Here is a 26,947-nt window from a genome sequence, read left to right as displayed (position 1 = left end):
CACAAACTTTAACCTAAAGTTTTAAAATACTGTGATTGAAAAAATTGAAGGAGTTTTCTTTTCTGTATTTTATATGTAACCCTTAGAGAGGGAGAAGGAAGCATTGGTATACTTTTTGATGGTTAGTGCTTTTGGTAAATTCTTAAAAATAGGCAACATTCTAAAAATCAAATGAAACTGCCTCATATCTTAACTAAGAATATATTTTTTAAAAGTCCCTTAACATTATGTTAGCCAACAATACTGGAAGTAAATCAATCACTTTGCTTCTGTGTGTGTGTGTGTGTGTGTGTGTCTATGTGTACTTATATGTGTATATGTAGTATGTGTGATATGTGTGTATATATGTGTATATGTAGTATATGTGGGGTGTGTGTGTGTGTGTGTGTGTGTGTGTGTGTGTGTGTGTGTGTGTATCTCAATCTCTAGGAACATGGCATTGATCTCATCACGAAAGCTCAAAATAAAGTCTTCAGATTGTCAACTGGTTATCTTAAAAATAAGTGAATTGCAGATTGTTGATTTATGAAAAAAAACTACATTTGAAAACGAATTCATAATAGAGCTCTGCCTCTTTATCTCAGAAAAGCTAAGCTATTGAATCTGTATGGAGGAGTAAGTATATGAGAGTATATACCTTCATTGTGTGATTGTGACTGTGTGTATGTGTGTGGCATCTTCTGTGTAGGCTAGATGTCTATAATCCTAAACTGAGCTTTTTTTATTGAATATAACTTAATAATCTCTTATGTTATATCTGATTTATAGAGATTATTTGCTTGTCTTGCCTAATTTCTGGGAATTGTGTTTCATTTACCACTAATGCTAAGCTTAATCAGGGATTCAATCTGAGTTGAAGAGGTGCACTTGTATGGAGGGGCCTTTGTGCTGAGGCTCTTCTGCTCCAGCTCAGTGGACTGTGACATTCAGTGGCTGTTCTGAGCCTGTCTGAACATTTTTTTTTTCTGAAAATGGAACTAATCTACTCAAAGCCATAAATACATGGAATTACAGAGTGTTCTCCCATACTGTACCTTTGAAGCAACTTCATTAGTTGACTTAGAAACTGAGAATATTTCTATACTATTTTTCCCACAAGATTTGCTCAGAAATTGGAAAAGTAGGTATATATCCAATTAAGCATAACACAAAGGGAAAAGTAAAAGGATTTAATTTGATTGTTCTGCTGGTACTGGGGCTGGTACTGGGGATTCATACTCTTGCATGGCTTTTTTTTTTTTTTTTTGGCTCAAGGCTGGTACTTTCACACTCCAAGATTTTTGCTGGTTAATTAGAGATGAGTCTTATGGATTTGTCTGCTCAGACTGGCTTCAAACCAGGATCCTCAGATCTCAGCCTCCAGAGTAGCTAGGATTACAGGTGTGAGCCTCCAGTGTCCAGTCTTTTTGTTGTTGTTCTTCTTCTTTAAATGCTTAAACTTAATAAAATTCACAGAATACAAACTTTCCCCCAAAATAGCTGAAAACTTTCACACTTGGCAAATAAAAGAACTGTTTTAATTAGAATGAAAATAAAATATTGTACTATTATCTAAAAGTGCTTCATGGGATACATATGTTTATTGTGCCAGAGATGAATATAGTCAGGCTTGTAGACAGTTCTGATAATCTAGAATTATTGATATTCAGAACATGACACTTTAGGGTCTTATTTATAATTCTTTCAAATATAGACATATATATATATCATCAAAAATATTCTTAGCTTTTTCAAAAATTGTTGTGTTAGGATACAAGTTATAGTTCTTTCAGATTTAGCTATAGTAATGTTTTTATCATGAACAAATATTGTTATTATTTAGCTTTTCTCAAAAATTTAAATTCCTAGATGAACCGATGTAACCCTAACTACTCAGAAGGCTGAGATCTGAGGATTGCAGTTCAAAGCTAGCCCAAGCAAGAAAGTCTGTGAGACTCTTCAATTAAACACCAAAAAACTGGAAGTGGGGCTGTGGTTCAAATGGTAGAGCACTAGCTTTGAGCACAAAAGCTCAGGGACAGTGAGTTCAAGCCTTAGGATCAGCATACAAACACATAGAAAGTCCTTTAATATGTATAGAATGATACAGAACTGAATATTTTCTAAAGAGGTAGAAATTTTTAAGAAGTGCTGGAAGACATTAATGAATCCTTAACTATTATTTCAAATAAAAAAGATTAATCTTTTGGTGGATAGCTAATATGTGCTAGCCTGAGTAAGAGGAGCTGAGCTAGTCATAGTGTGTTTGTGGATATCTCATTGTTGCTAGTTTATACCTTCCACAATACCATAAATTTAAAAAATGAACATTGCTTTAAAGAATTTGTTTCTGATTTTGAGGTACAACCTACTTATTGCAGAAATTAAGAAAAATCACAAATGCATAACAAATTAGGAAACAATTAGATTTCAACATTCTGACATACCTTATATTTTTATTTGTATGTGAATATGTTTAGAGAATTAACCAAAATTCATATTATAGCTGGGCACCAGTAGCTCATGCCCCTAATCCTAGGTACTGAGGAGGTGGAACCTGTGGTGATTTTAGATTGAAGCCAGCCTGAGTGGAAAATCCTTGAAATTCTATTTCTAGCAAAAAGGCCCTCTGGAGTGTGGCTCAAGTGGTAGAGCATCAGCTGAATAAGTGTGAGGGTCCGTAGTTCAAATCCCAGTACTGGAACAAAAACATACTATGCATTACTCTCGATTTTTTCCCCCTCTGAGTGGCCTCAGAATCAATTTTGGAGTCATGTGTCAGAAGAAGTGTGCAAATGGCTATAGTCATGATTTATAGATGATTAGCTAAAATCAAAGTTTTAATGGCTGTCTATCAATTTTCACTAGAAACAACAGTGCATATGGTAGATCCCTACTTCAGACAAGCCACTGTACATGACAAACAAGCTTAGCCAGCTTCAGTGGTTCACCGCTGTAATCCTGGATACTCAGGAGGCTGAGATCTGAGGCCAGCTGGAGCAGGAAAGTCTGTGAGTCTCTTATCTCCAATTGTCCACCAAAAAGCTGGGAATGGAGCTGTTGGCCAACTCATAGAGCATTAGCCTTGAGCAGAAAAGGCTTATGAGTAACCTCCAGACCTTGAGTTCAAGCCCCAGGACTGACATGAAAGAGAGGAAGGAAGGAAGAAAGGAAGAGAGAGATGGAGGGAGGGAAGGAGGGAGGGGAGAGGGAGGGAAGGAAGGAAGGAAACCAGCAAGCTTCAAGAAATCTGAGTTGCTCCCAGGTTCGGGGCACTCCGGTGGCTCGCAGTTCAACAGAAGGTTCCTCTGGAAGATTTCACTGTTAGCTTCTAAATTTCCTTTTAAGTGCTAATTTGTGTTAAAGCTCCTATGAGAGAATGAGAGAATTGGCTAAGGGAACTAGGAGTTTCTGATCATGGGGCTGTGTCTCTGTAAATTTGATGCTTTCTACTCTGGTTTGATAAAAACAGGGCTCCTGGCGGGGAGAAGCTGTGAGGGGATAGGTCTCCCCACTTTGGTTTACACCTTTGCATCTGTCTCTGATGGACAAGAATGACCCCCAGCCTGCTATTCTATGGCTGTGTCCTTTCACTCTCATGGTCCAACTTCTGCTCTCACACACTCTATGCCTAAATAATACAGAACCCCAGAAAGAGTGCATGTTTTGTAGACAAAGTCAGGGCCCTCCGCCCTAGTATTCTCACCTAGAAAACAAGATTAGCCTTACTTATCCGGTAGTAATGTTAGAATAAAAGATTCCAAGTAATAGAGGAAAATGGGTACAACTACTAAAATGGTGGCTGTTATTATTATTGTTTATAATATTTATATTTATTTATTTTCCCTGGATGGGGACTCAAACTTGGTGTCTGAAGCTTTCACTCTGGCTGGTGCTCTACCACCTAAGCCAGATCTCTAACCCTTACATTTATTATTGACCAAAACAAGTGGTCCTTAGTGTTGAAAAGTTGATTTAGTTATCTCAGTTACATTTTAATTAATTAAATAATGAATTTACTTATTTATTTGTGTGAGTGTGTGTGTTTTATTGGTCTATGATATAAGAGATTTTCTAGTAGCATAAAGTTTTGTAAATTATGTCTGTGGGAGGAAGTAACTAGCTGGCAGTAGTCCCAGCAAATGCCTTATCATCAGTGTTTTGGACCTTTGTTTTATTAATAAAATTTAAGATAATTTCTGACCTTCACATTTAACAGATTAGCATGATTCTTTCCTTTTCTTCTTAAAAGATAATATTTACTTGGACTTTTAATAAAAGTGGATTCTCTGATAAGACAGGTACTTGATTGTATAATATTATTCAGACCTGAGGTTAAAATCCCCATATTTGAGTTTGTGGCATTTGGAGAAGAATGTAAGCCAAGGATAAAAAGATATTGGAAGCCAGGCACTAGTGGCTCATGCCTGTAATCCTAGCTACTCAGGGGGCTGAAATCTGAGGACTGCAGTTCAAAGCCAGCCAGGCAGAAAAGTTTGTGAAACTACTTGGAAAAAGCTGGAAGTGGTACTGGCAGTGGAAGCGCAAGTGGTTGAGCACCAGCCTTGAGCACAAAGAGGCTCAGGGACAGCACCCAGTCCCTGAGTTCAAATCCCTGGACTAGCATTAAAAAAAAACTTTTTCTTTGAATGTTCATAGCCTTCCTCCATACTGATTGGAAGAGGCCCAAATGAACTAATGGAATCCTTTCCTAGATTCCATTCCCCTAAAATGAAGACACTATTTAGGATAAAGTCTGACTGATATCTTAAAAACATGCAAGAATAGTAGGTCACTTTATGGTTTGTAGATAGCAAAAGAATGAAAACAAAAAACATAAAAAAGAATGGAATTAAGGTAATAACAGTATATAAAAGATTACAAGAAAGTTCTAACCAAAATATGGCAAATCAATGTTACTGTGTAAAGGACTATTTTCTATAAAAATGAGCGTGAAAGGAATGAGCTGAATATCTACCATGCTTATTTATACACAAAGTTAGGGAAATGATTTATAATCAATTTAAACTAGTTCCTTTCTTCCTTTCTCTTTTTCTTTTTCTCCTTCCTTCTTTCCTTCTTTCCTTCCTTCTTCCTTCCTTCCTTCCTTCCTTCCTTCCTTCTTTCTTCCTTTCTTTTTTGTTTTCTTGCCAATACTGGAGCTTGAACTTAAGACCTGGGTGCTGTCACTTATCTTTAATTTTTGCTCAAGTCTGGTGTTCTACCACTTGAGCTACAGCTCTACTTCTGGATTTTTTTTTTTGCTAGTTAATTGGAGATAAGAGTCTTATGGAATATTTTTTCAAACTGTGATCCTCAGGTGTCAGGTTCCTGAGTATCTCAGATTATAGGTATGAGCCACCAACACCCAACCTGGGGTTCTTTTTACAGAGCTAATCTCTTTAACATATACCATCAATTTCTTCACACTCTTTATTGAACACCAGGCAGCTTTTTGGGTTCCTTCCTCGCTGCTTTCTCTCTGAATTCTCACTGTAAACCTAGCAAAATGCAGCCAGCAATAACCATGCCACAGGCCGAATGCTATGCTTTCCTGAAATTTCCTCCAGGAAATCAGTTAGTCCATCACTTTTAAATACAGCTTCCTTTAAAGTCTCAAGGCACAGACAAAATCCAGACATATTCTTTGCCATAATGTAACATGACCTCCAGAGCAGTTCCTGGGAAATCTCATTCCACATGGAACTGTGTGAGCCTGCCCTTCGCTCTGTGCATTCAGTTTTCTGCATCTCCAGTTCTGGCATCCAGTGGCAGTTGTTCCACTCAGGAGAACTGTGCACTCCATGGTGGACTGGAAGTTGCAGGAGGGAAGAGACTCAAGGACACTCCCCAGTATCCTGCTTCCTCTACCTGAACTCCATCACTTGACATTTCCAGAGCCAGAATAGTGCCAGTAGCCTCAGAGATGGATCATTCAATACACGTTCTTGGAGGGGACATTTAAAATGCTCATTTTCTGATTTATCTGAGTAAATAAAAATAGGGAAGCCAGGCCTGTTATCCTAGCGACTCAGAAGGCTGAGATCTGTGGATCAAGGTTCAAAGACAGCCTGAGCAGGAAAGTCCATGAGAGTCCTATTTTTAGTTAGCCACCACAAATCTGGAAGTGGTGCTGTGGCTCAAGTGGTAGAGTACTAGCCTTTAGCAATAATGCTCAGGGAAAGTGCCTAGGCCCTGAGTTCAAGCCCCACAACTGACAAGTTAAAAAAAAAAAAAAGGAACAGGATCTGTAAGCTCTTCTTAGCATTTTACTATACTTAGCGTTTTACATATTACTATATTTTAAAGATAGTTCATTCTGTACTAACTTTATAATAACCATAAAAGTCTTGACTTCAACCTCTCTCTCAACAGTTTGGAAGAACTGAAGTGATTGATAATACTTTAAATCCTGACTTTGTAAGAAAATTTATCCTGGACTACTTTTTTGAAGAAAGAGAGAACCTTCGCTTTGACTTGTAAGTTGTACTAAAAATTACCATTTTAAAAATTGATTTTTAAAGCTCTTTTCTTTAGTGTTTAATTCTGGGTCCTGTGATTACCTTTTTTCCTTTGTTGTTGTTGTTCTTCCATTGAGTACTGAGTTACACTGGTGAGAAAGGGATGTGTGGTGCTAGGGTCTCATATGCTGGCTAGTGCTCTATCACTCAGCCCCCACCCCCCACCCCCAGCTCTATAAATACTTTTCTAATAACAAAAGCTATCAATATCTTATGTCAGAAAGCACTGATTTACTAGTTAATGCAAGGAAGTCTTATTGTTAATGATTGTTTTTATTTTCCTCTAATATTCATGCAGTAAGACAGCATCCAGTGCTTCTGTGAAAGAGGTATATGTTCCTTCAAGCATACCATGTGTTTATCTTCAGTATTTTACTTGTTTATTTGCTTGCTTTGTTTGTGGTACTGGAGATTGAACCACAGTCCTTGTTTGTACTGTATTTCTCCACTTGAGCTACAAGCCCAGCCATTTCATGTGGTTTTTGATTTTGAGCCTGTGTCTTGCTAATTGGCCTCAAAAATCTCAATCTTCCTGCTTCTGCGTCTGGAGCAGTTTAGATTACAGGCAGGTAAGAAGAGTACTTGCTGAGTAATGAGCATTTTTATCAAACAAGAATGTACTGGATTCACATTTGTTTTTATTTCTTAAAAATTCCTTTCTAACGAATGGGAATCGGGCTTGTGAGAAGTGAATGTGGAATAGAATGTTACTTGCTCTGCTTGTCATGGAGTCTGCCCATTGTGGTGTTATTGAAAGAAGACAAGAACCTTGTCTTGTTCAGGCAGTCACAGCATACATTACCCTCGATTTCAAAATAAGGAAAGTCTTTCTCAAATGATTTTGTGACTATTCAGTAACCACTACAGGATTTGTTTTTCATCTTTGTCTTCTTTTATTTATTTATTTGCTAGCCCTGGGGCTTGATCTCAGCTTTTTCTTTGGCCAGTCCTGGGGCTTGGACTCAGGGCCTGAGCACTGTCCCTGGCTACTTTTTGCTTAAGGCTAGCACTCTGCCACTTGAGCCACCTCACCACTTCTGGCTATTTTCTGTATATGTGGTGCTGGCGAATTGAACCCAGGGCCTCATGTATATGAGGCAAACACTCTTGCCACTAGGCCATATCCCCAGCCCTCAGCTTTTTTTTCATAGCTGGCACTTTACCACTGAGCCATGCCTCTGGTCTGGCCTTATGCTAATTAACTGGAGATGGAGTCTTAAGGGTTGCTCTTCCTGGGCTGGCTTTGAACTGCACCATCCTCAGATCTCAGCCTCCTGAGTAGCTAGGATTATAGGTGTGAACCACCAGTGGCTGGCTCATCTCTTTTACCCAGCAAGTCCATCACGTTGCTTAAGCAAGGCAATGTCTGTCTACGGCACCTGTACTTCCTTTTGTTTTAGCCTTAAATTTGTCTGAAAAAACCAATGTTACATGAATATATCTTCTCATTCCTATTTCCCCCTTTCTCTCTTTTGTTCTCCTTCATTCATCTGCATTGTTTTTTTTCATGTAAGATTAGTAAACCTTTATTATAAGCTTGAAGACATGTAAAATGTGAAAATTCCTTGTTATCCTCAGTGCTTGTTGCTCATGTCTGTAATCCTAGCTACTTCAGAGGCTGAGAATGGCCAATAAGGGCAGAAAAGTTTGTGCAACCCCCTTTCAAGCCTTTGCTGGGTAGTCATGCTAGCTTTGAGGAGGCTGAGACTCGGAGGATAATGCTTTCAGGACAACCTCAGGCCATAAAATTCACTAGACTTCATCTCAACAGAGGAAGTGGCTTGGTGGTACCCTCCTCACATCTCAGCTATGGTGAAAAGCTTAAAATAGGTGGGTCACAGTCTAGGAGTGTGCCCAGGTAAAAGGTGAGATCCTATCTTAAAAATGACCAACATGCCAGGCACCGGAGGCTTACAACTGTAATCCTTGCTACTCAAGAGGCTGAGGCCAGGAAGGTCAATGTGATGCTTTTCTCTAATTAAGCATAAAAAAAACACACACAAAAATACCGGAAGTGGAGGTGTGGCTCAACTTGGTAGAGCTCAGGCTTGAGCAAAGAAACGTCAGGCACAGCACCTGATCCTGAGTTCAAGCCTCAGCGATGTCACAAGAAGAAGAAGAAATAGGAGGAAACAGAGAAGTTGGAGGAGAAGAAGAAGGAAAAGGAAAAGAAGGAGGAGAAAGAAGGCAGAGGTAGAGGAGGAGATAAAGGAGGAGGAGAAGGGAGAGGAAGAGGAAGAAGAGGATGAAAGAGAAATGTAATTTATCAAACCAAACAATATTTCTATGGTTTCTATTACATGTAACCCGCAGTAAAGATGGATATATGCAAATCTGTTGTTATGTATTTTTTTCATATTCAGTGAATACTCAGATTGGTACTCAATTGGTACTCAGATTCACATTTTATAATTTTAACAAGGCTGTTCATTTTCTGGCTCCAAATCTTTGAAACCAACTTAGGGAAGTCATAAACTTTATAACTTCTCCCAGCTTGTTCAATGCTGACATTGCAAACCATTTCTCACGTGGTTCTGGTAGTTATCAGCTGACTGACCCCTGTCAGTGAGATGGCAGCCACCTGCCGAGTGACTGCACTTACTCATTTCCTGTCTCTGTGGTCTCATTTTGTCCCCTGCTTCTGGCTTCAGTTCCTGTCATGTTCACTGCCATTCATTTGACACTCATTGCTGGGTTTATTCTCAGTGTGATATCTTTATCTCAGTGTGATAAGAAAATAGGAAATCACAGAAATTGGTATACATAAATGGATATGCAAGTATATTTTTCAGCTTTGTAGAAATGACAGTCATACTCAAAGAAACTAATGTTTGACATGGTGGAGTACACCCCTAATTCAGGAGCTAGAGACTGGGGGGATGGAAGTTCAAGGTTAGCTCAGGCACAGAAGTTAGTATGAGATTCCCCCATCAAGTCAAAGAGCTGGTGTGATGACAGCCATTGATCCTAGCTATTTTGGAGGCTGAAGGTAGGAGGAGAAAAGACTAAGAACTTATCAGAAAATTAACTGAAGCAGAAAGGGCTGGAGGCATGGCTCAAGGGAGAGAACCTGCCTCCTAAGCTCAGATCATGGAGTTCAAACTCCACTATTGCCAAAAAACAAAAAACAAAACAAAGATAGCATATTGGGAAATCTAATTAAATTGTTATGATTCTGCCTTTTTGTTTTCTTCCTTTTCTTTTTTCTGTCTTTCTTTCTTTCCTGCTTTCTTTCTTTCTTTCTTCTGTCTTTCTCCTTCCTTCCTTCCTTTTACTGTTTTCTCTTCTTTCTTTTCTTTTTTTTTTTTTTTTTTTTTTGCTGGTCTTAGGGCTGTAACTCAAGGCCTTTGTGCCATGCCTGAGCTTTTGTACTCAGGATCTGGTGCTCTACCACTTAAGCCACAGCTCCACTTCTGGCTTTTTGGTGGATAATTGGAGTTAAGAGTCTTAAAGAGGGCTGGGAATATGGCCTAGTGGCAAGAGCGCCTGCCTTATATACATGAAGCCCTGGGTTCAATTGCCCAGCACCACATATATAGAAAATGGCCAGAGGTGGCACTGTGGCTCAAGTGGCAGAGTGCTAGCCTTGAGCAAAAAGAAGCCAGGGACAGTGCTCAGGCCCTGAGTCCAAGGCCCAGGACTGGCAAAAAAAAAAAAAAAGAGTCTTAAAGACTTTCCTGAGAGTGGAAGATGGCACGGACACAGTAGGGAGGCACCCCGACTCGCCCCAACTAAATAGCGAGCTAGGAACTCCAACACCCAACACCCCATCAAGAACCCAGCAAAACCAGCAGCCAGAAGCAGTGGAGAAATGCAGGAAAACAAAAAGGAGCAAAAAAGAAGAACCAAAAACCTACACGGAGCCGGAGAATCTCCGGGGCACCTTCCCCCCACCAGCCGACCCTGGCCCAAACAGGGCCAGGCTGGGAAAGGGGAACCCGGCGATCGGCAGACAGGCTGCCAGGAGCGCAGAACTCAGATAGCGGGAGACCCCATGGTCACTAGGGAGGGTGCGGACCAAGACACACTACGGCAGCTACGAGAAGCTCGGGTCCACACTGGGTTCAGACAGATGGTGGCTGGGGAACCCAGTGTGGCAGAAGGAGGGAACCGGGGAAGCCTCCATGACACTTCGCCACCCCCTGAAGGACCAACGACTGCTCGGGACACATACACAATCCAGGATCAGTGAGTACACCATTACCCCCTCACCCAACGGGAGACCAGCTATCAGAGACCCAAGCCCTACAAAGAAGCTAGATCTCCCTCCCTCCCCCTCCCCACCCCAAGTGAACAAAGAACCCCCAAATCAGGCAGGAAGCTCCCATCAGGCACTGGGAAATCAGTTTAGCAGGGGAAGCAGCCCCAAGGCCACACAGGTTTCTGAACTGGCAGAACCGGCCCCGCCCCCTTCCCAACAGGGACCGGGGGACAGCCGGCAGTGCAAGCCCCACCTGAGGCGCCTGGTCCTCGTGGACTCTTACAACTAAAATCACAGGCGCTGGTGGGCAATACCAGTACAGCAGGGACACCTGGGCCTGATCATGTCCCCCCCTCGCAGCGGAGGCGAGGTCTGAGGGTGCTAACCCACACCCGGAAAGTCGATCCCACTGGGCCCCACACATACCGCCCCCCCAACGGACTCGCAGGAGGGCACAAACACAACCCATCAACCCGGGGCTACCTCTGGGAGGCGTACCCCGCAAAAGTGGACGAGGGCACAGCGCCAGTGCCTGTTGTAGCGGCGCACAGCGCACAGGAGGGCGGGACCCCCGGTTACAGCGCCTCTCTGGTAGGCATACCCCGCACTGGTGGGCGGGGCCGCAGCGGTAGCACCTGCTCCGATAGACACGCCTACACAGAAGGGAGGGCAGAGCTACAAACCAAACCTGAGAAGCCAGCCACAGATTTCCAGATGCGCAAATCACAAAGAAACATAACACAGTTCATCAAAGGGCAAGCCAACTCTCCAGCTCCAAAAAGCAGCACGACTGAAGAGGAGATGGAGATTAAAAAAGCAAATGAGGCCATGTTAACAGGAATGATGGAAAGCGTCAGAAATAAAATCAGAAAACAATTCCAGGAGTTTAGAGCGGAAAACTTGAAGGACACCCAAGAAGCCAAGAAAGAAATGGAAGCAAAAATGGATACAATGCAAGCCTCCTTTAAAGAGAATCGTAATATCCTGAGAATTGAAATGCATGAAAAAATAGATTTAAAATACAACTCTTTGAAGGAAGAAATTTCCACGATCAGAGCTGATCTGACAACCATAAATAGCTCTCTGACATCCATAAACTCCACAGTTGAAACCATAACACAAAGAGTGGACCATATGGAATCCAGAATCTCTCGCCTGGACGATGAAGCAGCCGACAACAACCAGAAAATGACCACACTCCAAGAAACGGTGAAGCTTCAGGGCATACTAATCCAGGAACTAATGGACAAAGACAAGAGATATAATCTGCGCATAATTGGAATAGAAGAAGGAGCCGAATACCAGAGCAGAGGGCTTAAACATGTTCTTAATAAAGTTATTGCAGAAAACTTCCCCAATCTCACAAGGGACCCCATCCAGGTAACCGAAGCCTATAGGACACCTGGCAGCCCAGACCCCAGAAAAGCCACCCCAAGGCACATAATATTCAAGACTTCAGACCTCAAGATTAAAGAGCAAATTCTGAATTCAGCCAAAGCGAAGAAAGAAATTTTCTACAATGGGAAGAGGATTTGAATAACAGCTGACTTACCAAACTTACCAAGCACGAAGTGAGTGGAAGAACACCATCCAAGTACTTAAAGCTAACAATATGCAACCTCAGATCAAATATCCAGCGAAATTGGAGTTCACATTCGAAGGGAAAACCAGATCTTTCCAACCAAAGAGGAGCTAAAGGAGTATGTGAATAAAAAACCAGCCCTACAGCGAATTTTAAGAGGGGAGCCCCACCCAACAGAGATCGTACAAGACACACAGACAGAATCAGAAAGAAACTACAATAGCCAAAATCCAACAGAAAAAACAGCTCACTAAAGACAAGAAAAAAAAAGAGGAATAAACAACCCAACAAGTAAATGGAAGGAGAAAAAAACACCCTTATCCTTGATCTCTTTAAATATAAATGGTTTAAACTCTTCGATAAAGAGGAGCAGACTGGCAGAATGGATTCGCAAACAAAAAGTTGACATCTGCTGTCTACAAGAGACCTACCTTACAACAAGGGACAAAAACAGGCTCCGAACAAAAGGATGGAGCAGGATCTACCAAGCAAATGCACTTACCAAAACGGCAGGTGTAGCCATCCTGATCTTTGCATTAAAATCAATTCAAAAAGACAAAGAAGGACACTACATATTAATACAAGGAAAAATCCATAATCAAGACATCATGGTGATAAATATATACTCACTGAACAAAAGAGGCCCTACATATGTCAAGAAAATTCTCACAGAATTACAGAACAAGATAGACGCAAACACAATCATAGTGGGTGACATTAATACCCCTCTCTCTCCAAGAGACAGATCCAACACCCAGAGGATTAGCAAGGGAGCTGAGGACCTAAGTAACACCATTTCCCAAATGGATCTGACAGACCTATATAGAATCTTCCACCCTACAGAGACCCAATACACCTTCTTTTCAGCAGCCCATGGATCATATTCCAAAATAGACCACGTCATAGCCCACACAAAGAACTTCAGCAAATATAAAAGTTGACATCATCCCATGTATTATATCTGATCACAGTGGATTAAATGTAACCCTCAACAACAATGGATACCACAGAGGCTATACACACTCTTGGAGGCTAAACCCCACACTGCTATCCAACACTTGGGCCACAGACCAAATTAAAGATGAAATCAACGAATTCATAAGCCACAATGACAATGAAAACACATCACAAAGAAACCTATGGGACACAGCTAAGGCAGTACTGAGGGGTAAGATCATTGCCCTCAGCACTCACATTAAAAGAATGGAAGCAGAGCAGGTGAATAACCTCACAATGAAACTAAAACAACTGGAGAAACAAGAAATGACAGAATCTAAAATGACTAGGAGGGGAGAGATCACAAAGATTAAAGAAGAGATAAATCTGGTTGAAAATAGAAAGACCATTCAACAAATAAATAAGACTAAAAGCTGGTTCTTTGAGAAAAAAAAAAATTGACAGACCCCTTGCAAGACTTACCAACAAAAGAAGAGAAGAGTCTCATATACGTAAAATCAGGGACTCCACCGGAAAAATTACAACAAGTACACACGATATTCAAACAATCATAAGGAGCTATTTCCAAAACCTCTACTCAGCAAAAAAGAATAATTTTACAGAAATGGATCAATTCTCAGAGAAGTACAAACTGCCCAAACTGAACCAAGAAGAAATAAGTCAACTAAATAAACCAATAACTTACAGTGAGATAGAGGAGGTAATCAAGAACCTCCCAACAAAGAAAAGCCCAGGCCCAGATGGATTCACCAACGAATTCTACAAAACCTTTACTGAGGAGCTAATACCAATACTCCTCAAACTCTTCCGCGAAATAGAAACAGAGGGAGAAATTCCAAACTCATTCTATGAAGCCAATATCATACTCATTCCCAAACCAGGCAAAGACCCAACAAAAAAAGAGAACTACAGACCAATATCACTAATGAACACAGACGCAGAGCTCCTTAATAAAATATTAGCTAACAGGATCCAGAAACTGATCAAGAAAATCATACATCATGACCAAGAAGGCTTCATCCCACAGTCACAAGGATGGTTCAACATCCGTAAATCAATCAACGTAATTCACCACATAAACAGATCTAAAATCAAGAATTACATTGTTATCTCAGTAGATGCCCAAAAAGCCTTTCACAAAATACAACATCCATACCTATTAAAAGCTTTGGAGAGAACAGGAATAAATGGAACATTCCCCAAAACAATAAAAGCCATATACAACAGACCAACTGCTAATATCATATTAAATGGAGAGAAACTTAAATCATTCCCCCTAAACTCAGGAACAAGACAAGGATGCCCACTCTCCCCACTTCTTTTCAACATAGTGCTGGCATCCCTAGCGATAGCAATAAGGCAAGAGGAGGACATCAAAGGGATCCACATTGGCAAGGAAGAAATCAAGTTATCCCTATTCGCAGACGACATGATCTTATATCTGAAGGACCCAAAAAACTCAGTACCCAAACTCCTACACCTAATAAACCAATTTGGCAAAGTAGCAGGATACAAAATCAATCCACAAAAGTCAGCAGCTTTTCTGTACACCAGCAATATACAAACAGAAAAGGAAATTATGGAAATAATTCCATTTACAGTAGCCAAAAAAGAATAAAGTACCTAGGGATCAACTTAACCAAGGATGTGATGGACCTATTTAATGAAAATTATAAAAATGTAATAAGGGAAATCAAAGAAGACACAAGGAGATGGAAAGACCTCCCATGCTCATGGGTAGGCAGAATCAATATAGTGAAAATGGCCATATTGCCCAAATTGTTATACAAATTCAATGCAATACCTATCAAAATCCCAGCCACATTCTTCACTGAAATAGAGAAACCAATCCATAAATTCATATGGAACAGCAAAAAACCTAGAATAGCCAATGCACATCTAGGCAAAAAAAACCAGTGCAGGAGGTATCACAATACCAGACTTCAAGCTCTACTACAGGGCCATCATAACAAAAACAGCATGGTATTGGTATAAAAACAGATCTGAAGACCAATGGATTAGAATTGAAGACCCAGAAATAAAACCGCACTCTTACAGCCAACTGATATTCGACAAAGGAGCTAAAGACATACAATGGAATAAACCTAGCCTCTTCAACTACTGGTGCTGGGAGAACTGGGCAGCCATATGCAGAAAACTCAAAGTAGACCCAAGCCTATCACCATGCACCAAGATCAACTCAAAATGGATCAAGGACCTCAACATCAGACCTGAATCCTTGAAACTACTGAAGGACAGAGTAGGAAAGATGCTAGAACTTATAGGCACAGGAAGGAACTTCCTGAATAGAGTCCCAGGGGCACAACAAATAGGGGAAAGACTCGACAAATGGGTCTACTACAAACTAAAAAGTTTCTGCACAGCTAAGGACATAGCCACTAAAACAGAAAGACAGCCAACGATATGGGAAAAGATATTTACCAGCGCAGCAATAGACAAAGGCCTGATATCGGTCATCTCCAGAGAACTCAAAAAACTAAGCCCCTCCAAGCCCAATAAACCAATTAGGAAATGGGCAAAGGAGCTAAAGAGAGACTTCACAAGAGAAGATATAAAAATGGCAAAGAAACACATGAAGAAATGCTCAACATCCCTGGTGGTAAAGGAAAGGCAAATAAAAACAACCCTGAGATACCACCTCACCCCAATTAGAATGGTCTATACTCTGAACTCAGGCAACAACAAATGCTGGAGGGGGTGCGGGGAAAGAGGAACCCTTCTCCATTGTTGGTGGGAGTGCAAATTAGTACAACCACTTTGGAGAACAATATGGAGGTTTCTCAAAAAGCTCAATATAGACCTACCCTATGACCCAGCCATCTGGGTCCTAGGCATCTATCCTAAACAGCAAACCCCAAGATATCAAAAAGACATTTGTACTTCCATGTTTATTGCGGCACAATTCACAATAGCCAAAATATGGAAACAACCCAGATGCCCCTCCACAGACGAATGGATCCAAAAAATGTGGTACTTATACACAATGGAATACTACATAGCGATTAGGAATGGTGAAATGTTGTTATTCGCAGGGAAATGGTAAGAACTCAAACAAATAATGTTGAGCGAGACAAGCCTAGAACACAGAAAACAAAGGGACATGATCTCCCTGATATATGACTGTTAACAAAGGGAGACAGAGAGACAGTAGAGACCAAGTCTGTGAATACTGTATATGTTCTTGATACATTGTATATTGTGTATATGTCTACCTGACCTAAAGAAGGGATAGAAAAACAGGACGTAAGATATCACAAGAAATGTACACACTGCCCTACTATGTAACTGTACCCTTTTTGCACAACACCTTATTAAAAAATTGTGTTCAATTAATAAACAACAACAACAAAAAAGACTTTCCTGTGTATGCTAGGTTTGGACTGTGATCCTCATATTTCAGCCTTCTGAGTAGCAAGGGTTACACATATGAGTCACAGATGCTTCGCTTTTTTGCGTGTGATTTTTTTTCCTGACATGCAAAGAAACACATGTGTTTACATATACAGTTTTTCCTCTGTGACTGGATTTTAGAATTCCTATTCATCATGCATTGCTTCTTATAAAAATAATACGTGTTCATTGTGAAAACTTTGAAAAATAAGAAACAAGCAGGAAATGGAAACTCACTGGTAGTCTTAATTAGTCTTTAGCCTTGCGTTCCTAGTACTACCATCCCCACAGTGCCCCAACGTATTGGCAAGAACTCTCATCCATGAAATAAATACTTGCATTGAAACCCACAGCGATACAAGCTGGCCAAGAGGTTCATGAAGAGAATTTTCTGAATCATTTTGGATTTAATGGCTGTCTAGTAATTTTACAGGCTCAAAACCAAGATCAATTAAAAAAAAGAGTCTTTGAAAGTAATGATTGAAACAACTGCACATCATTGAAGTATTGCAAAGTGGGTTTATTTAATGTTAAATTCAGAAGGAAAATTGTAATGGGGGAAGGGAGAGAGAGAGAGTGAGAAAGAAAGACTGATTGCATTCCTTATATCCCTAATTTAAATTTAGCTTTTTATTCTTTTGAACTTACAAAGAAACACAAGGGGGTTACTATTTAATGTATCCACCTAAGTGTCCAGTGTTTTTGGTCAGAGTCAGAGTGAACCAATGCATACTTTATTCCATGAGGGCCAGGGTTTATATAGGGTTAGAAACCAATTTTACAATTACAGGGTAAAAGATCAATACAGCATGACATTTGTCTCAAATAAGAAAAGTGGAGGAAATTTCCTACTGTGAGGGCAGGAACTTGGTACAAATGCCTTTCTAATTACAGGAGGTACTGACTACAAAGATTGTTGATATCAAAACAAGGAACTGTATACAACTGAGGTAGAACTATAATTATCTCCTAGCTACTATCTCCTTAAGGCTAGATATCATCAATCTTGACTTCTCCAAATACTTGTGAAATAACAGTGAGGAGGCTTTCCTGTTTATAGTGAGAATCTAACACTAAAGGCAGGTAAGCAGGGGGGAAAAGGAGATTCTCACAACAACAGGTGGCTTCCTTTGGCCCGCAAACACCAGAAACTCCTTACTGGGAATGTGTTCCCAAGGGCCTATTAGTGTGCTAATGAGGCATAGGAGTAACCATGCTGGGGCTAAATTTTTCCACTGGTTGGAAACTTTAGTTCTCCAACACCCCATCCTCTTATTCCATCCCACCACCATTCCAGACTCATTTCACATTTCCCACTTCCTTCCTTGTGTATATGCAAGTGTTCTGGCTTTATTTGTCTCCAGTTTCATTTCCCATTCATCCCCACTGTAATCTCTTCCCCCCTTTACAATCTCATTTCAGCTTCTTGATATTCATTTTGTTGAGTGGTCTGTTGAGTGTTCGAAAAGCTTACTTCATGAAGATTCACTCCTGTACATAGTATAATTTAGCCAATGAAGTATTGTATCTTAGTGATTCAAAAGCTTATCATTTTTATTCATTATTATGATATAACTGAAACACATTTTTAAGATTACTTGGTCAGAAAAAAATGTACTCTTTACCTGACTTATATAACTGTAAACCCTCTGTACATCACCTTTATAACAATAAATTAGAAAATTATAGTTAGTCAGTTTTGCATCTTAAAAATTCTTTTGTTTTTTGGTCTGATGTATTTGAGACATGGTCTTTGTCATCATGCTATATACTTTGGCACCCAACACAAAGTTTCTATTGGTAGGCTAGGTGTCTTTAGCAAGCAATGTTGGTGATGCACTATGTGCTAGAAGTGGTAGAGCCCTTTCACCTGTTTCTTTAAAGAAAAGAAAAGCTCATAAGATGGTTTAATTTCAGGCACTGCTGGCTCACAGCTGTAATCCTAGCTACATAGGAGACTGATATATGAAGATTGCAGACCAAAGCCAGCCTGAGCAGGAAAGTAAAAAAAAAAAAAAAAGCTACAAGTGGAGCTGTGACTCAGGTGGTAGAGCAAGAGACTTGAACAGAAAGCTTAGGGACAGCACCCAGGACCCCAGGATTGGCACACACACACACACACACACACACACACACACACACACACACACACACACAAAGCAAAAACAAAAACAAAAACAAAAACAAAATGGATGAATGCTAGGCATGTGGTTTTCAGTGGTTTTGATCACGAATATCTATCAACACAGGTGCCTGTGCGTTTATATACAAGGTTGTATCTGGGGTCTAAGATCCACGTATATGAGAGAAATCATGGCACCCTTTGTCTTTCTGGGCCTGGCTTGCTTTGCTCTGTGTAATTACCCCCCCACCCCCTCCAGAACATCCACTTCCCAGGGAATGACATAACTTAGTTCTTCCTGATGGCTGAATATACTTCTATATGGAATAAATGCCCTGGAGTGAACTCTTTGAACAATTAGCAGTTTAACAAAGTGACCATTGGGAAGATGAATTGGAGTTTGAATAGGGGGGATAGAAGGAAGGGTACAGATGATGGGAAAAAGGAGTTGAGGGGTATAGTCCTAGTGTACCTATGTGGAAAAAAGGAGGGAACTTCTATTTTGTGCTGGGGCTTGAACTAGGTAGGCTGAGTTTCTTCACTCAAGGCTGGTGTTCTGCCACTTGAGTCACACTCTCACTTCTGGCATTTTGCTTACTAATTGGCAAGAAGAGTCTTTCGCTGGCTTTTTTATGCTTTGGCTGTCTTGGAACCAAGGTCTCAGCCTGCTGAGTAGCTAGGATTACAGGTGTGAACCATAGCACTGGGCATATTTCTCCCTTTTTATGGCTCTTTTTTTCTATGCAAAAAGTAATATTTAAACAATGGAGTCAAATATGTCTGTCTTTGTAGTTCCTGGGTTCCTCTAGTTCCTATCTTTTTTTAGTTATTCTCCCTACAATATTACTGGCATTAGCTACCTTGCTATGAGCTGGTTTTTGATTTTTTATATGTTTGTGTTACTTTTAACTGAAATGAACATACCACATTTTTCTATCTAATCAATATTAATCTAAAAGTCATTTTTCAAAGTTGATTTTTGAAAAAGGAGATAGATATGAATCTTTTGATTCATATCTAATATCATTATAGGCTTGCTAATTTCAGTGTTACCTTTAAAAGTTCTCTGGACTAGCCAGGTGCTGGTAGTTCACGCCTGTAATCCTAGCTACTCAGGAGGCTGAGATCTGAGGATTGCAGCTTGAAGCCAGCCTAGGCTGGAAAGTCTGTGAGAATCTTATCTACAACTAACCACCAGAAAACCAGAAGTAGAGCTGTAGCTCAAAATGGTAGAGCACTAGCCTTGGGCAAAAAATTTCAGGGACAGAGCCCAAGCCCTGTGTTCAATCCCAGGAATGGCAAAAAATAAAAATAAATTGGCTAAGAAGTGTGTGTGTGTGGGGGGGGGTAAGTATTGGGGTTTGAACTCAGGGGCTGGGTTCTGTCTCTGAGCTTTTGGGCTTAAGGTTAACACACTGCCAGTTGAGTCACATACCCACTTTGGGTTTTTGCTGCTTAGTTGTAGATAAGTCTCACAGACTTTCCTTCTTGGTATAGCTTTGAAACAGGATCCTCAGATCCTGGCCCCTGCTTTCCTAGAATTGCAGGTATGAACCCCCAGTGCCTAGCATGGATAATAATTTTTTTAGTTATTACTGGGGTTTGATGTCAGGAGCTCATACTTGGTGGAGAGGCATTGCACTACTTGTGTCATGGGTCTAGTCTAAGTATTTTTGCATTAGCACTGGATGGATCAAGAGTCTTGGTTGGCTTTTGTTGATTTCAAATTCTAGCCATTGAGTATGGTCAGCCTTTTGGTGTGAGCATAGGCCTTCCTCAGTTCCTGTTGGTATTTACACCAAGTGGTTTTCAATCCAGTTTTCAGTAAGCTGTCTTTGTGTGGCTTGGGAGTGAGTTCTCTTAGTAGTCTTAGCACACTTGATGAACGCTGGGTTCTTTCCCCACTTCCTGGAGTGATGGAAATACTTTGATTTGTTGTGGATTCCTCCTTGCTTGAGAGAGAAGACTAGAGCCTTGTAAACAACCAACCAAACAAGCAAAAAAAAAAGTCGTTGATGTTTAGTAGGAAGACTGGGGATAAACACAAGCCAAAGAAAATATTTTCTTATTAAAGAATTTGGAACTAGACACCTGTGGTCCTAGCTATTCAGGAGGCTGAGATCTGAGGATTATGATTTGAAGCTGACCCGGGAAAGAAAAGGCCTTGAGATACCCATTTCTAATTAACAACCCCAAAGCCAGAAAGCAGAGATTTGACTGGCACTGATTTTCCCATTTCTACCCACACTTCCAAACAAGGGAGCAAAGTGACAGTAAATGCTGCCATCACAGAATCTTTATGGTATAATTGGATTTTCAGAGCTAATCAATCAACACCAGAGCCCAGGTAAACACATTTTATCTTTCCACAAAACACAAGGATTTCACAAGTGCTATAATTAAGGGGAAATTGTCTTATAATTTCAGCTAATTTTCAACATTAATAATAGCAATTAAGATGTTAAAAATTATAATGTACACACTTAACAATTTGTTACTAGAGCTTGTTTTTTTATTGATATTCACAGAAGTGTGTGAGATTGTGTGTGTGTGTGTGTGTGTGTGTGTGTGTGTGTGTGTGTGTTGCCAGTAGTGGTGCTTGACACAATACCTGGGCTTTGTTCCTTAACTTTTTCACATAAGGCTAGCATCCACTCTACCATTTGAGTCATACTTCTACTTCTAGCTTTTTGCTTGTTAATTGGAGATGAGGATCTTGGACTTTTCTGCTCAGGTTGTTCTCAGATCTCAGCTTCCTGAGTAACTAGGATTACAGGTGTCAGAGCCTGGCTAGATATTCAATTTTCTGGAATTCTGAATACATTTAAAAAGCACTGGGATAATATTATTTCATAGAAAAAATCAACATTTAACTTCTCAAGCTGCAAAATTGGTTTTTGTTGGTGTATTAGTGCTTCTTCAGATTGTAGAAATAAAATAACTCAGGATCAGTGAATTTTACCTAGGGGTTCATTGCTATTACTGTTTATTCATTTTTCACATTTGTGTATATTGGAAAGCATTGTTACTTTCCTCTAGCTCTAATTTTTGAAAATAATTTGAATTTTGTATTTCATTTTTCAGATATGATGTTGATTCAAAGAGTCCTAACTTGTCCAAACATGTAAGTTTGTATTTTATGATTATATATTATCTTAGTTTATTCTTTTTTTCCATTTTGAGTAGCCATGTATATTCTTTAATCATTGATAGCACATTATTAGTTCACCTTGAAATTCTTGAAGTTATAGTAACATAGAATGACAAATTTGGCCCAACATTATATGCCTTGCACAATTTTTGTATAGTGTTTAGTTTATTCTTAATATGTATGCTATTTTATTAATTGTTTACTTTTTGTGCTAGTGGGGGTAGGGTGAGGTGGGGTGGGGGTGGGGCTTGAACTCAGGGCCTGGACACTGTCACTGAGCTTTTGTGTTCAAGGCTAGCACTACTTGAACCACAGCCCCACCTCTGCCTTTTCTGGTGGTTAATTGGATATAAGAGTCTTAAGGACTTTTCTGCCTAGGCTGGCTTTAAATCTCAATAGTAGGAAGTCAGCCTCCTGAATAGCTAGGATTATAAGGCCTGAACCACTAGCACCTGGCTAAGAATTGTTTTTGTTTTCTATCTTGCTGTTGTTGTTGTTGTTTGTACTGATACTTCAGATTTTCATCCTCTTTTTCCTTGTGATTTACAGCCTTCTATATTTTCCATGAGTTATATTGTCTTAGCATTTTAATGTAGCTTCTAACATGTCTGTATTATGCTTATATTTGTAAGTATACTTATGTATTTATCGAACATTTTAATCTATCCTCTATATTACTAACTATGTTATACTTTATACATATATTTATAATATATGATAGACAATAAAATTGGTTAATAAGTGCTTTGAGCTCAGGAAAATTATGTCAAAAGAAAAAAGGCATGCATTTTTTAGTTATTATAAGAATTGTTAGAGCCAAGTGCTGCTGACTTATGCCTGTAATTTTAGCTACTGAGGAAGATGAGATCTGAGGATCACAGTTCAAAATGAGACTAGACAGCAAATCTGTGAGACTTATCTCCAATTCAGCACCCAAATTGAGCTATGGCTCAAATGGTAGAGCACTAGCCTTCAACACAAAAGCAACTCAGGGACACCACCTGGGCCCTGAGTTTAAGCCTCAGGACCACACAAAAAAATAAAATAAAAAGAATTGTTAGAGGTGAGTGCCTTAGATTTTGCTTAGAATTTAACAACAGCAAAAGTTTTTCCTGATTTGAAAACCTCTAAGTACAGATTTTAGGCTATGAGCAATATAGTCATTCAACTCAGAAGGAATTCACAGTGCAGTTTGGAGATTAGAGGACTGAGGAAGTAGGCAAGGTCTGTTCCATGGCAGCAGATTCTTGTAGAATGGAATTTGTACATTTTCCAATATCAAATGCAAAGTACAACCTTTTAGAACAGGTATGAGGAGTCCAGGATTGCATGTGAAGTATAGGCCTTAGGTATGTTTTACAAATAAAGAATTTAATAGCAAGAGAATATCTTGGAAATAGCAATGATTAAATCTTTTTGAGGTGTGTGTGTGTGTGTGTGTGTGTGTATGTGTGTGTGTGTGTGTGTGTGCCAGTCCTAGAACTTTAGCTCAGGGCCTAAGTATTATCTCTGAGCTTTTTTTGCTCAAGGTTTGCACTCTACTACTCAAACCACACCTCCACTCTGGCTTTTTGGTGATTAATTGGAGATAGAACTCTCATAGATTTTCCTTCCTGGGCTAACTTTGAACTAAAGTCCTCAGATCTCAGCCTCTTGAGTAGCTGGGATTACAGGTGTGAGCTATTAGGGCCCACTTTTCTGAAAAATTTCAATTTCAAATAATTTTGAAGGAATCCTTTTAAGGATGATTTAGGTGTGTGGTTATCCAGCATCTTGAGTTCATATCCTGTATTTTTCTATACCAATTGGGGAAATGGAGGTAAGCTATAAAACTGTACTTTAGGTTTTCACATTATAAATGAGGACTCAGTGAGCAAAACTGGAAACATGAGTATAATTTTAGTTAGTTCTCCTAGGGGTAAGAAAATGTTCAGTAGAGGAATGTTATGTTCCAGGACAAGACTGATGGAATATAGTGGTATTCTCCTCTAGAATCCAACCCTGCTAGGATTCTCTGGGGAAGAATCTTTATTAAAATATTTTTTCACTGTGATCCTTAGTTGATATTGTGCACTTGATAGGGGTATTTTGAATTCTGTATTTGTCCTCTGATGTGCTGGTGGAACCCTGTCCTCTTAATGCTATAAGCAGAACTACATAGCACATCTTCACTTGCATAATTTAATTTCATCTTCTAAATAATTAATGAAAAGATTAATAGGTTCATAATTTTTAGTATGTCTAGGATTCTGCTCAGCGTGCTACGCCAGGTGACATGAAGCTGTACATGGTGTGTTAAAATTTCATACCCACAAGGCAATCCAAACTGTACTCATTAACTTGATTGGTATACAAAGATATCCACTCACAATTTTTGCTTTTGGGATGGTTTTGGGGCTTCAGCTCAGAGCCTGGGTGCTATTCCTTAGCATTTTTGCCCAAGGCTAGCACTCAGCCATTTGAGCCATGACTTCACTTCTGGCATTTTTTTGGTGGTTAATTGGAAATAAGAGTCTCATGAACTTTCTTGCCTGGACTGGCACTGAACTATGACCTTCAGTTCTCAGCCTCTTGAGGAGCTAGGATTACAGGCTTGGGCCTGCCTACTCACAATTTTGCTTTTGCTGTGTTCATTGCTCAGTGGATTATTTGGGCTACAAGTCACTAGCCTTTAGTGATGTGCAAATACTCTTTAACATTCTTTAATTGTCACACTTATAAACTTCCACATGTAGACTCTTTAACTGTACTTCATAATTTCCTTTGAAAATTATGTGTATTTGGGGTTGCAATGCAGTTTCTCATTGATTCATCAATAGGACAAGATTCTTTCGTCAGAATATAAGACTATACTTCTTTATAATAAAACTGAATTTAACACATACCTAAACATATATTCAGTTAGGCAAGATATTACAGACATTGTCTCGATTCTGGGAGAACACAGAAGGACTGGAGACAAACAAGATGTTGGTTCTATAACTGCTTATGTTTTAAGGTTCAGATAGCAGATTTTGCTCAAGGAAGATGTGTGCAAAGAATGATTAAGATTGTTTTCTTTATAGCACTTGCTAGAAGGCAATAATACAAAGAGAGAGAGAGAGAGACAGAGACAGAGACTGAAAAACCAACATAAGCTAGTGTGGCCATCTAGGAAATGGGTTTATTGTCTCAATCCAACAAAGAATTGAAGGAAATGACTCAGACAGAGGAAGACAGAGGAAGAACTTTAGCAAGGAACAAGGAGAAGAGTGCCAGCCAGTTTAGATCTTGGTAACTGACAGTCAATATAATCCCTGAGCAGGGCCACAGCAGCCACTTTATCTGGTAGGAGGCCTGAACAGATGTTTGGGAGATGTTTAAAGAACTGAATACCGAGTCAGGCATTGGTGGCTCACACCTGTATGCCTAGTTACCCAGGAGACTGAGATCTGAGGACCAAGGTTCAAAGCCAGCCTGGGCAGGAAAACCCACGAGACTATTATCTTTAATTACCCAGCCGAAAGCCAGAAGTGGAGGTATGGCTCAAGTGCCACAGTATCAGCTTTGAACCAAAATGTTTAGGGACAGAGCCCAGACCCTGAATTCAAGCTCCAGAACTGGCACAAAAACAACAACAACAACAAAAAAACAAGAACAGAATGTCAAAAGACAGTATAGGCATGACAGACTTATTGAAAGATTTATTGCAAGAGCTGAGCTAGCTGAGAGTAAAAGAAACAGACTTCTCTGAAGAGAATAGATCCCAGAGCCAGAAGACTGATAATGTCTTCCCAGATTCTCCTTCTACTTTTTTAACTCCCTCACCCATCCTCATATCTCAAGCATGGTCCTGCCTTTCCGGAATCGGAGGGTGTTCTTGTGAACATCTTAATTGGATCCCCCACTTCAGAGCAAGTTTGTGAAAGCTTCAGAGCAGTCTCTGGTCTGTGGGCCTCAGCCCCCTCACTTTGGGAGCCAACCCTGACACTCTTCTCTCTCCCTACACTGCTGCATGGTCACACATTTCCACACCAGTTCTCACAGTGAAGACAGTCTCTGAGGAAAAGGAGGGGCGACCCAAAAACCTAGGGAAATAGCGTTTCAGGCCAAAGGAACAGCAGTGTGTGTCCTGGCGGCAGGAAAGAATTTGGCAGATGGCTATAACACAGAGCCTATTATGAATGACTAAGTGTGAAATCAAATGGCTTGGATAGGCTACAAATGAATCAGGTGATCTCGTGATTTGTAGTCCATGACTTAAAAAATGTTTGGATTTTTCTTGATGAATGCATTTGGAAAGTGAGATGATTTAATTTATGCATTTAGATCGTGTGTCACTGCCAGGTGAGGTGGCTTATGCCTGTAATTTCAGCTAGTCAGAAGACAGAAATTGGGAAGGTCACAGTTGGAATGTATCCTGGGAAAAAGTTAATTAGTGATACTCTATTTCAACCAAGAAGCTATGTGTGGTGGCATGCACTGCAAAACTCAGCTAGGAAGAAGGTGTAAGCAGATGGATTTGAGACCTTGAGCCAGACCAAGCCCAAGAGGAAAATGTGCCCGAAAATTTATGTAAAAAAGCACAAAGGGCTGGAGGCTTGACTCTAGTGCCAGATTACCTGCCTAGCGTCCAATCATAAGTGCAAATCCCAGTATCAACAGACAATATGAAGTGTGGCTGCTGAGGTGGGGAATGTGGCTGGAGAAGTAAGATTGGAATGAACCACTCATGAGTCTCTGGACACTTGTTTGAGGGACCATCAGCCAGGCTCAAAGCCATGGACATGGTAAAGGACTCAGACTGTCACATTTAGAAATTTTGTGGAAGAAGCTTAGTTAAGATTATCATCTTAGCAAACCATTGGTGGCTCATACCTATTATCCTAGCTACTCCAGAGGCATAATAATCTGAGAGCGAGAAAAATCCACCGAGGCATGGCTACAGGTGGAAAGGGTTTTTTTTTTTTTTTGGCCAGTCCTGGGCCTTGGACTCAGGGCCTGAGCAGTGTCCCTGGCTTCTTCCCGCTCTGCCACTTGAGCC

At 40.1% G+C, this 26,947-nt stretch overlaps 1 protein-coding gene across 4 annotated transcripts in view; it reads left to right on the top strand.

The window, feature by feature from the left end:
• Cpne8 (copine 8) overlaps positions 1-26,947 on the top strand; it is a 272,518-nt gene that overhangs the window by 52,227 nt on the left and 193,344 nt on the right. For all 4 annotated transcript variants that reach the window (XM_048366531.1, XM_048366539.1, XM_048366523.1 and 1 more), the window contains exons 4-5: positions 6,355-6,458; positions 21,858-21,897. In XM_048366531.1, coding sequence (XP_048222488.1) covers positions 6,355-6,458; positions 21,858-21,897 — 144 coding nt within the window. The remainder of the gene's footprint in view (positions 1-6,354; positions 6,459-21,857; positions 21,898-26,947) is intronic.

This window comes from Perognathus longimembris, chromosome 1 (assembly GCF_023159225.1).
Source record: "Perognathus longimembris pacificus isolate PPM17 chromosome 1, ASM2315922v1, whole genome shotgun sequence".
Lineage (NCBI taxonomy): Eukaryota > Metazoa > Chordata > Mammalia > Rodentia > Heteromyidae > Perognathus > Perognathus longimembris.
This window is presented reverse-complemented; position numbering and strand designations above follow the sequence as displayed.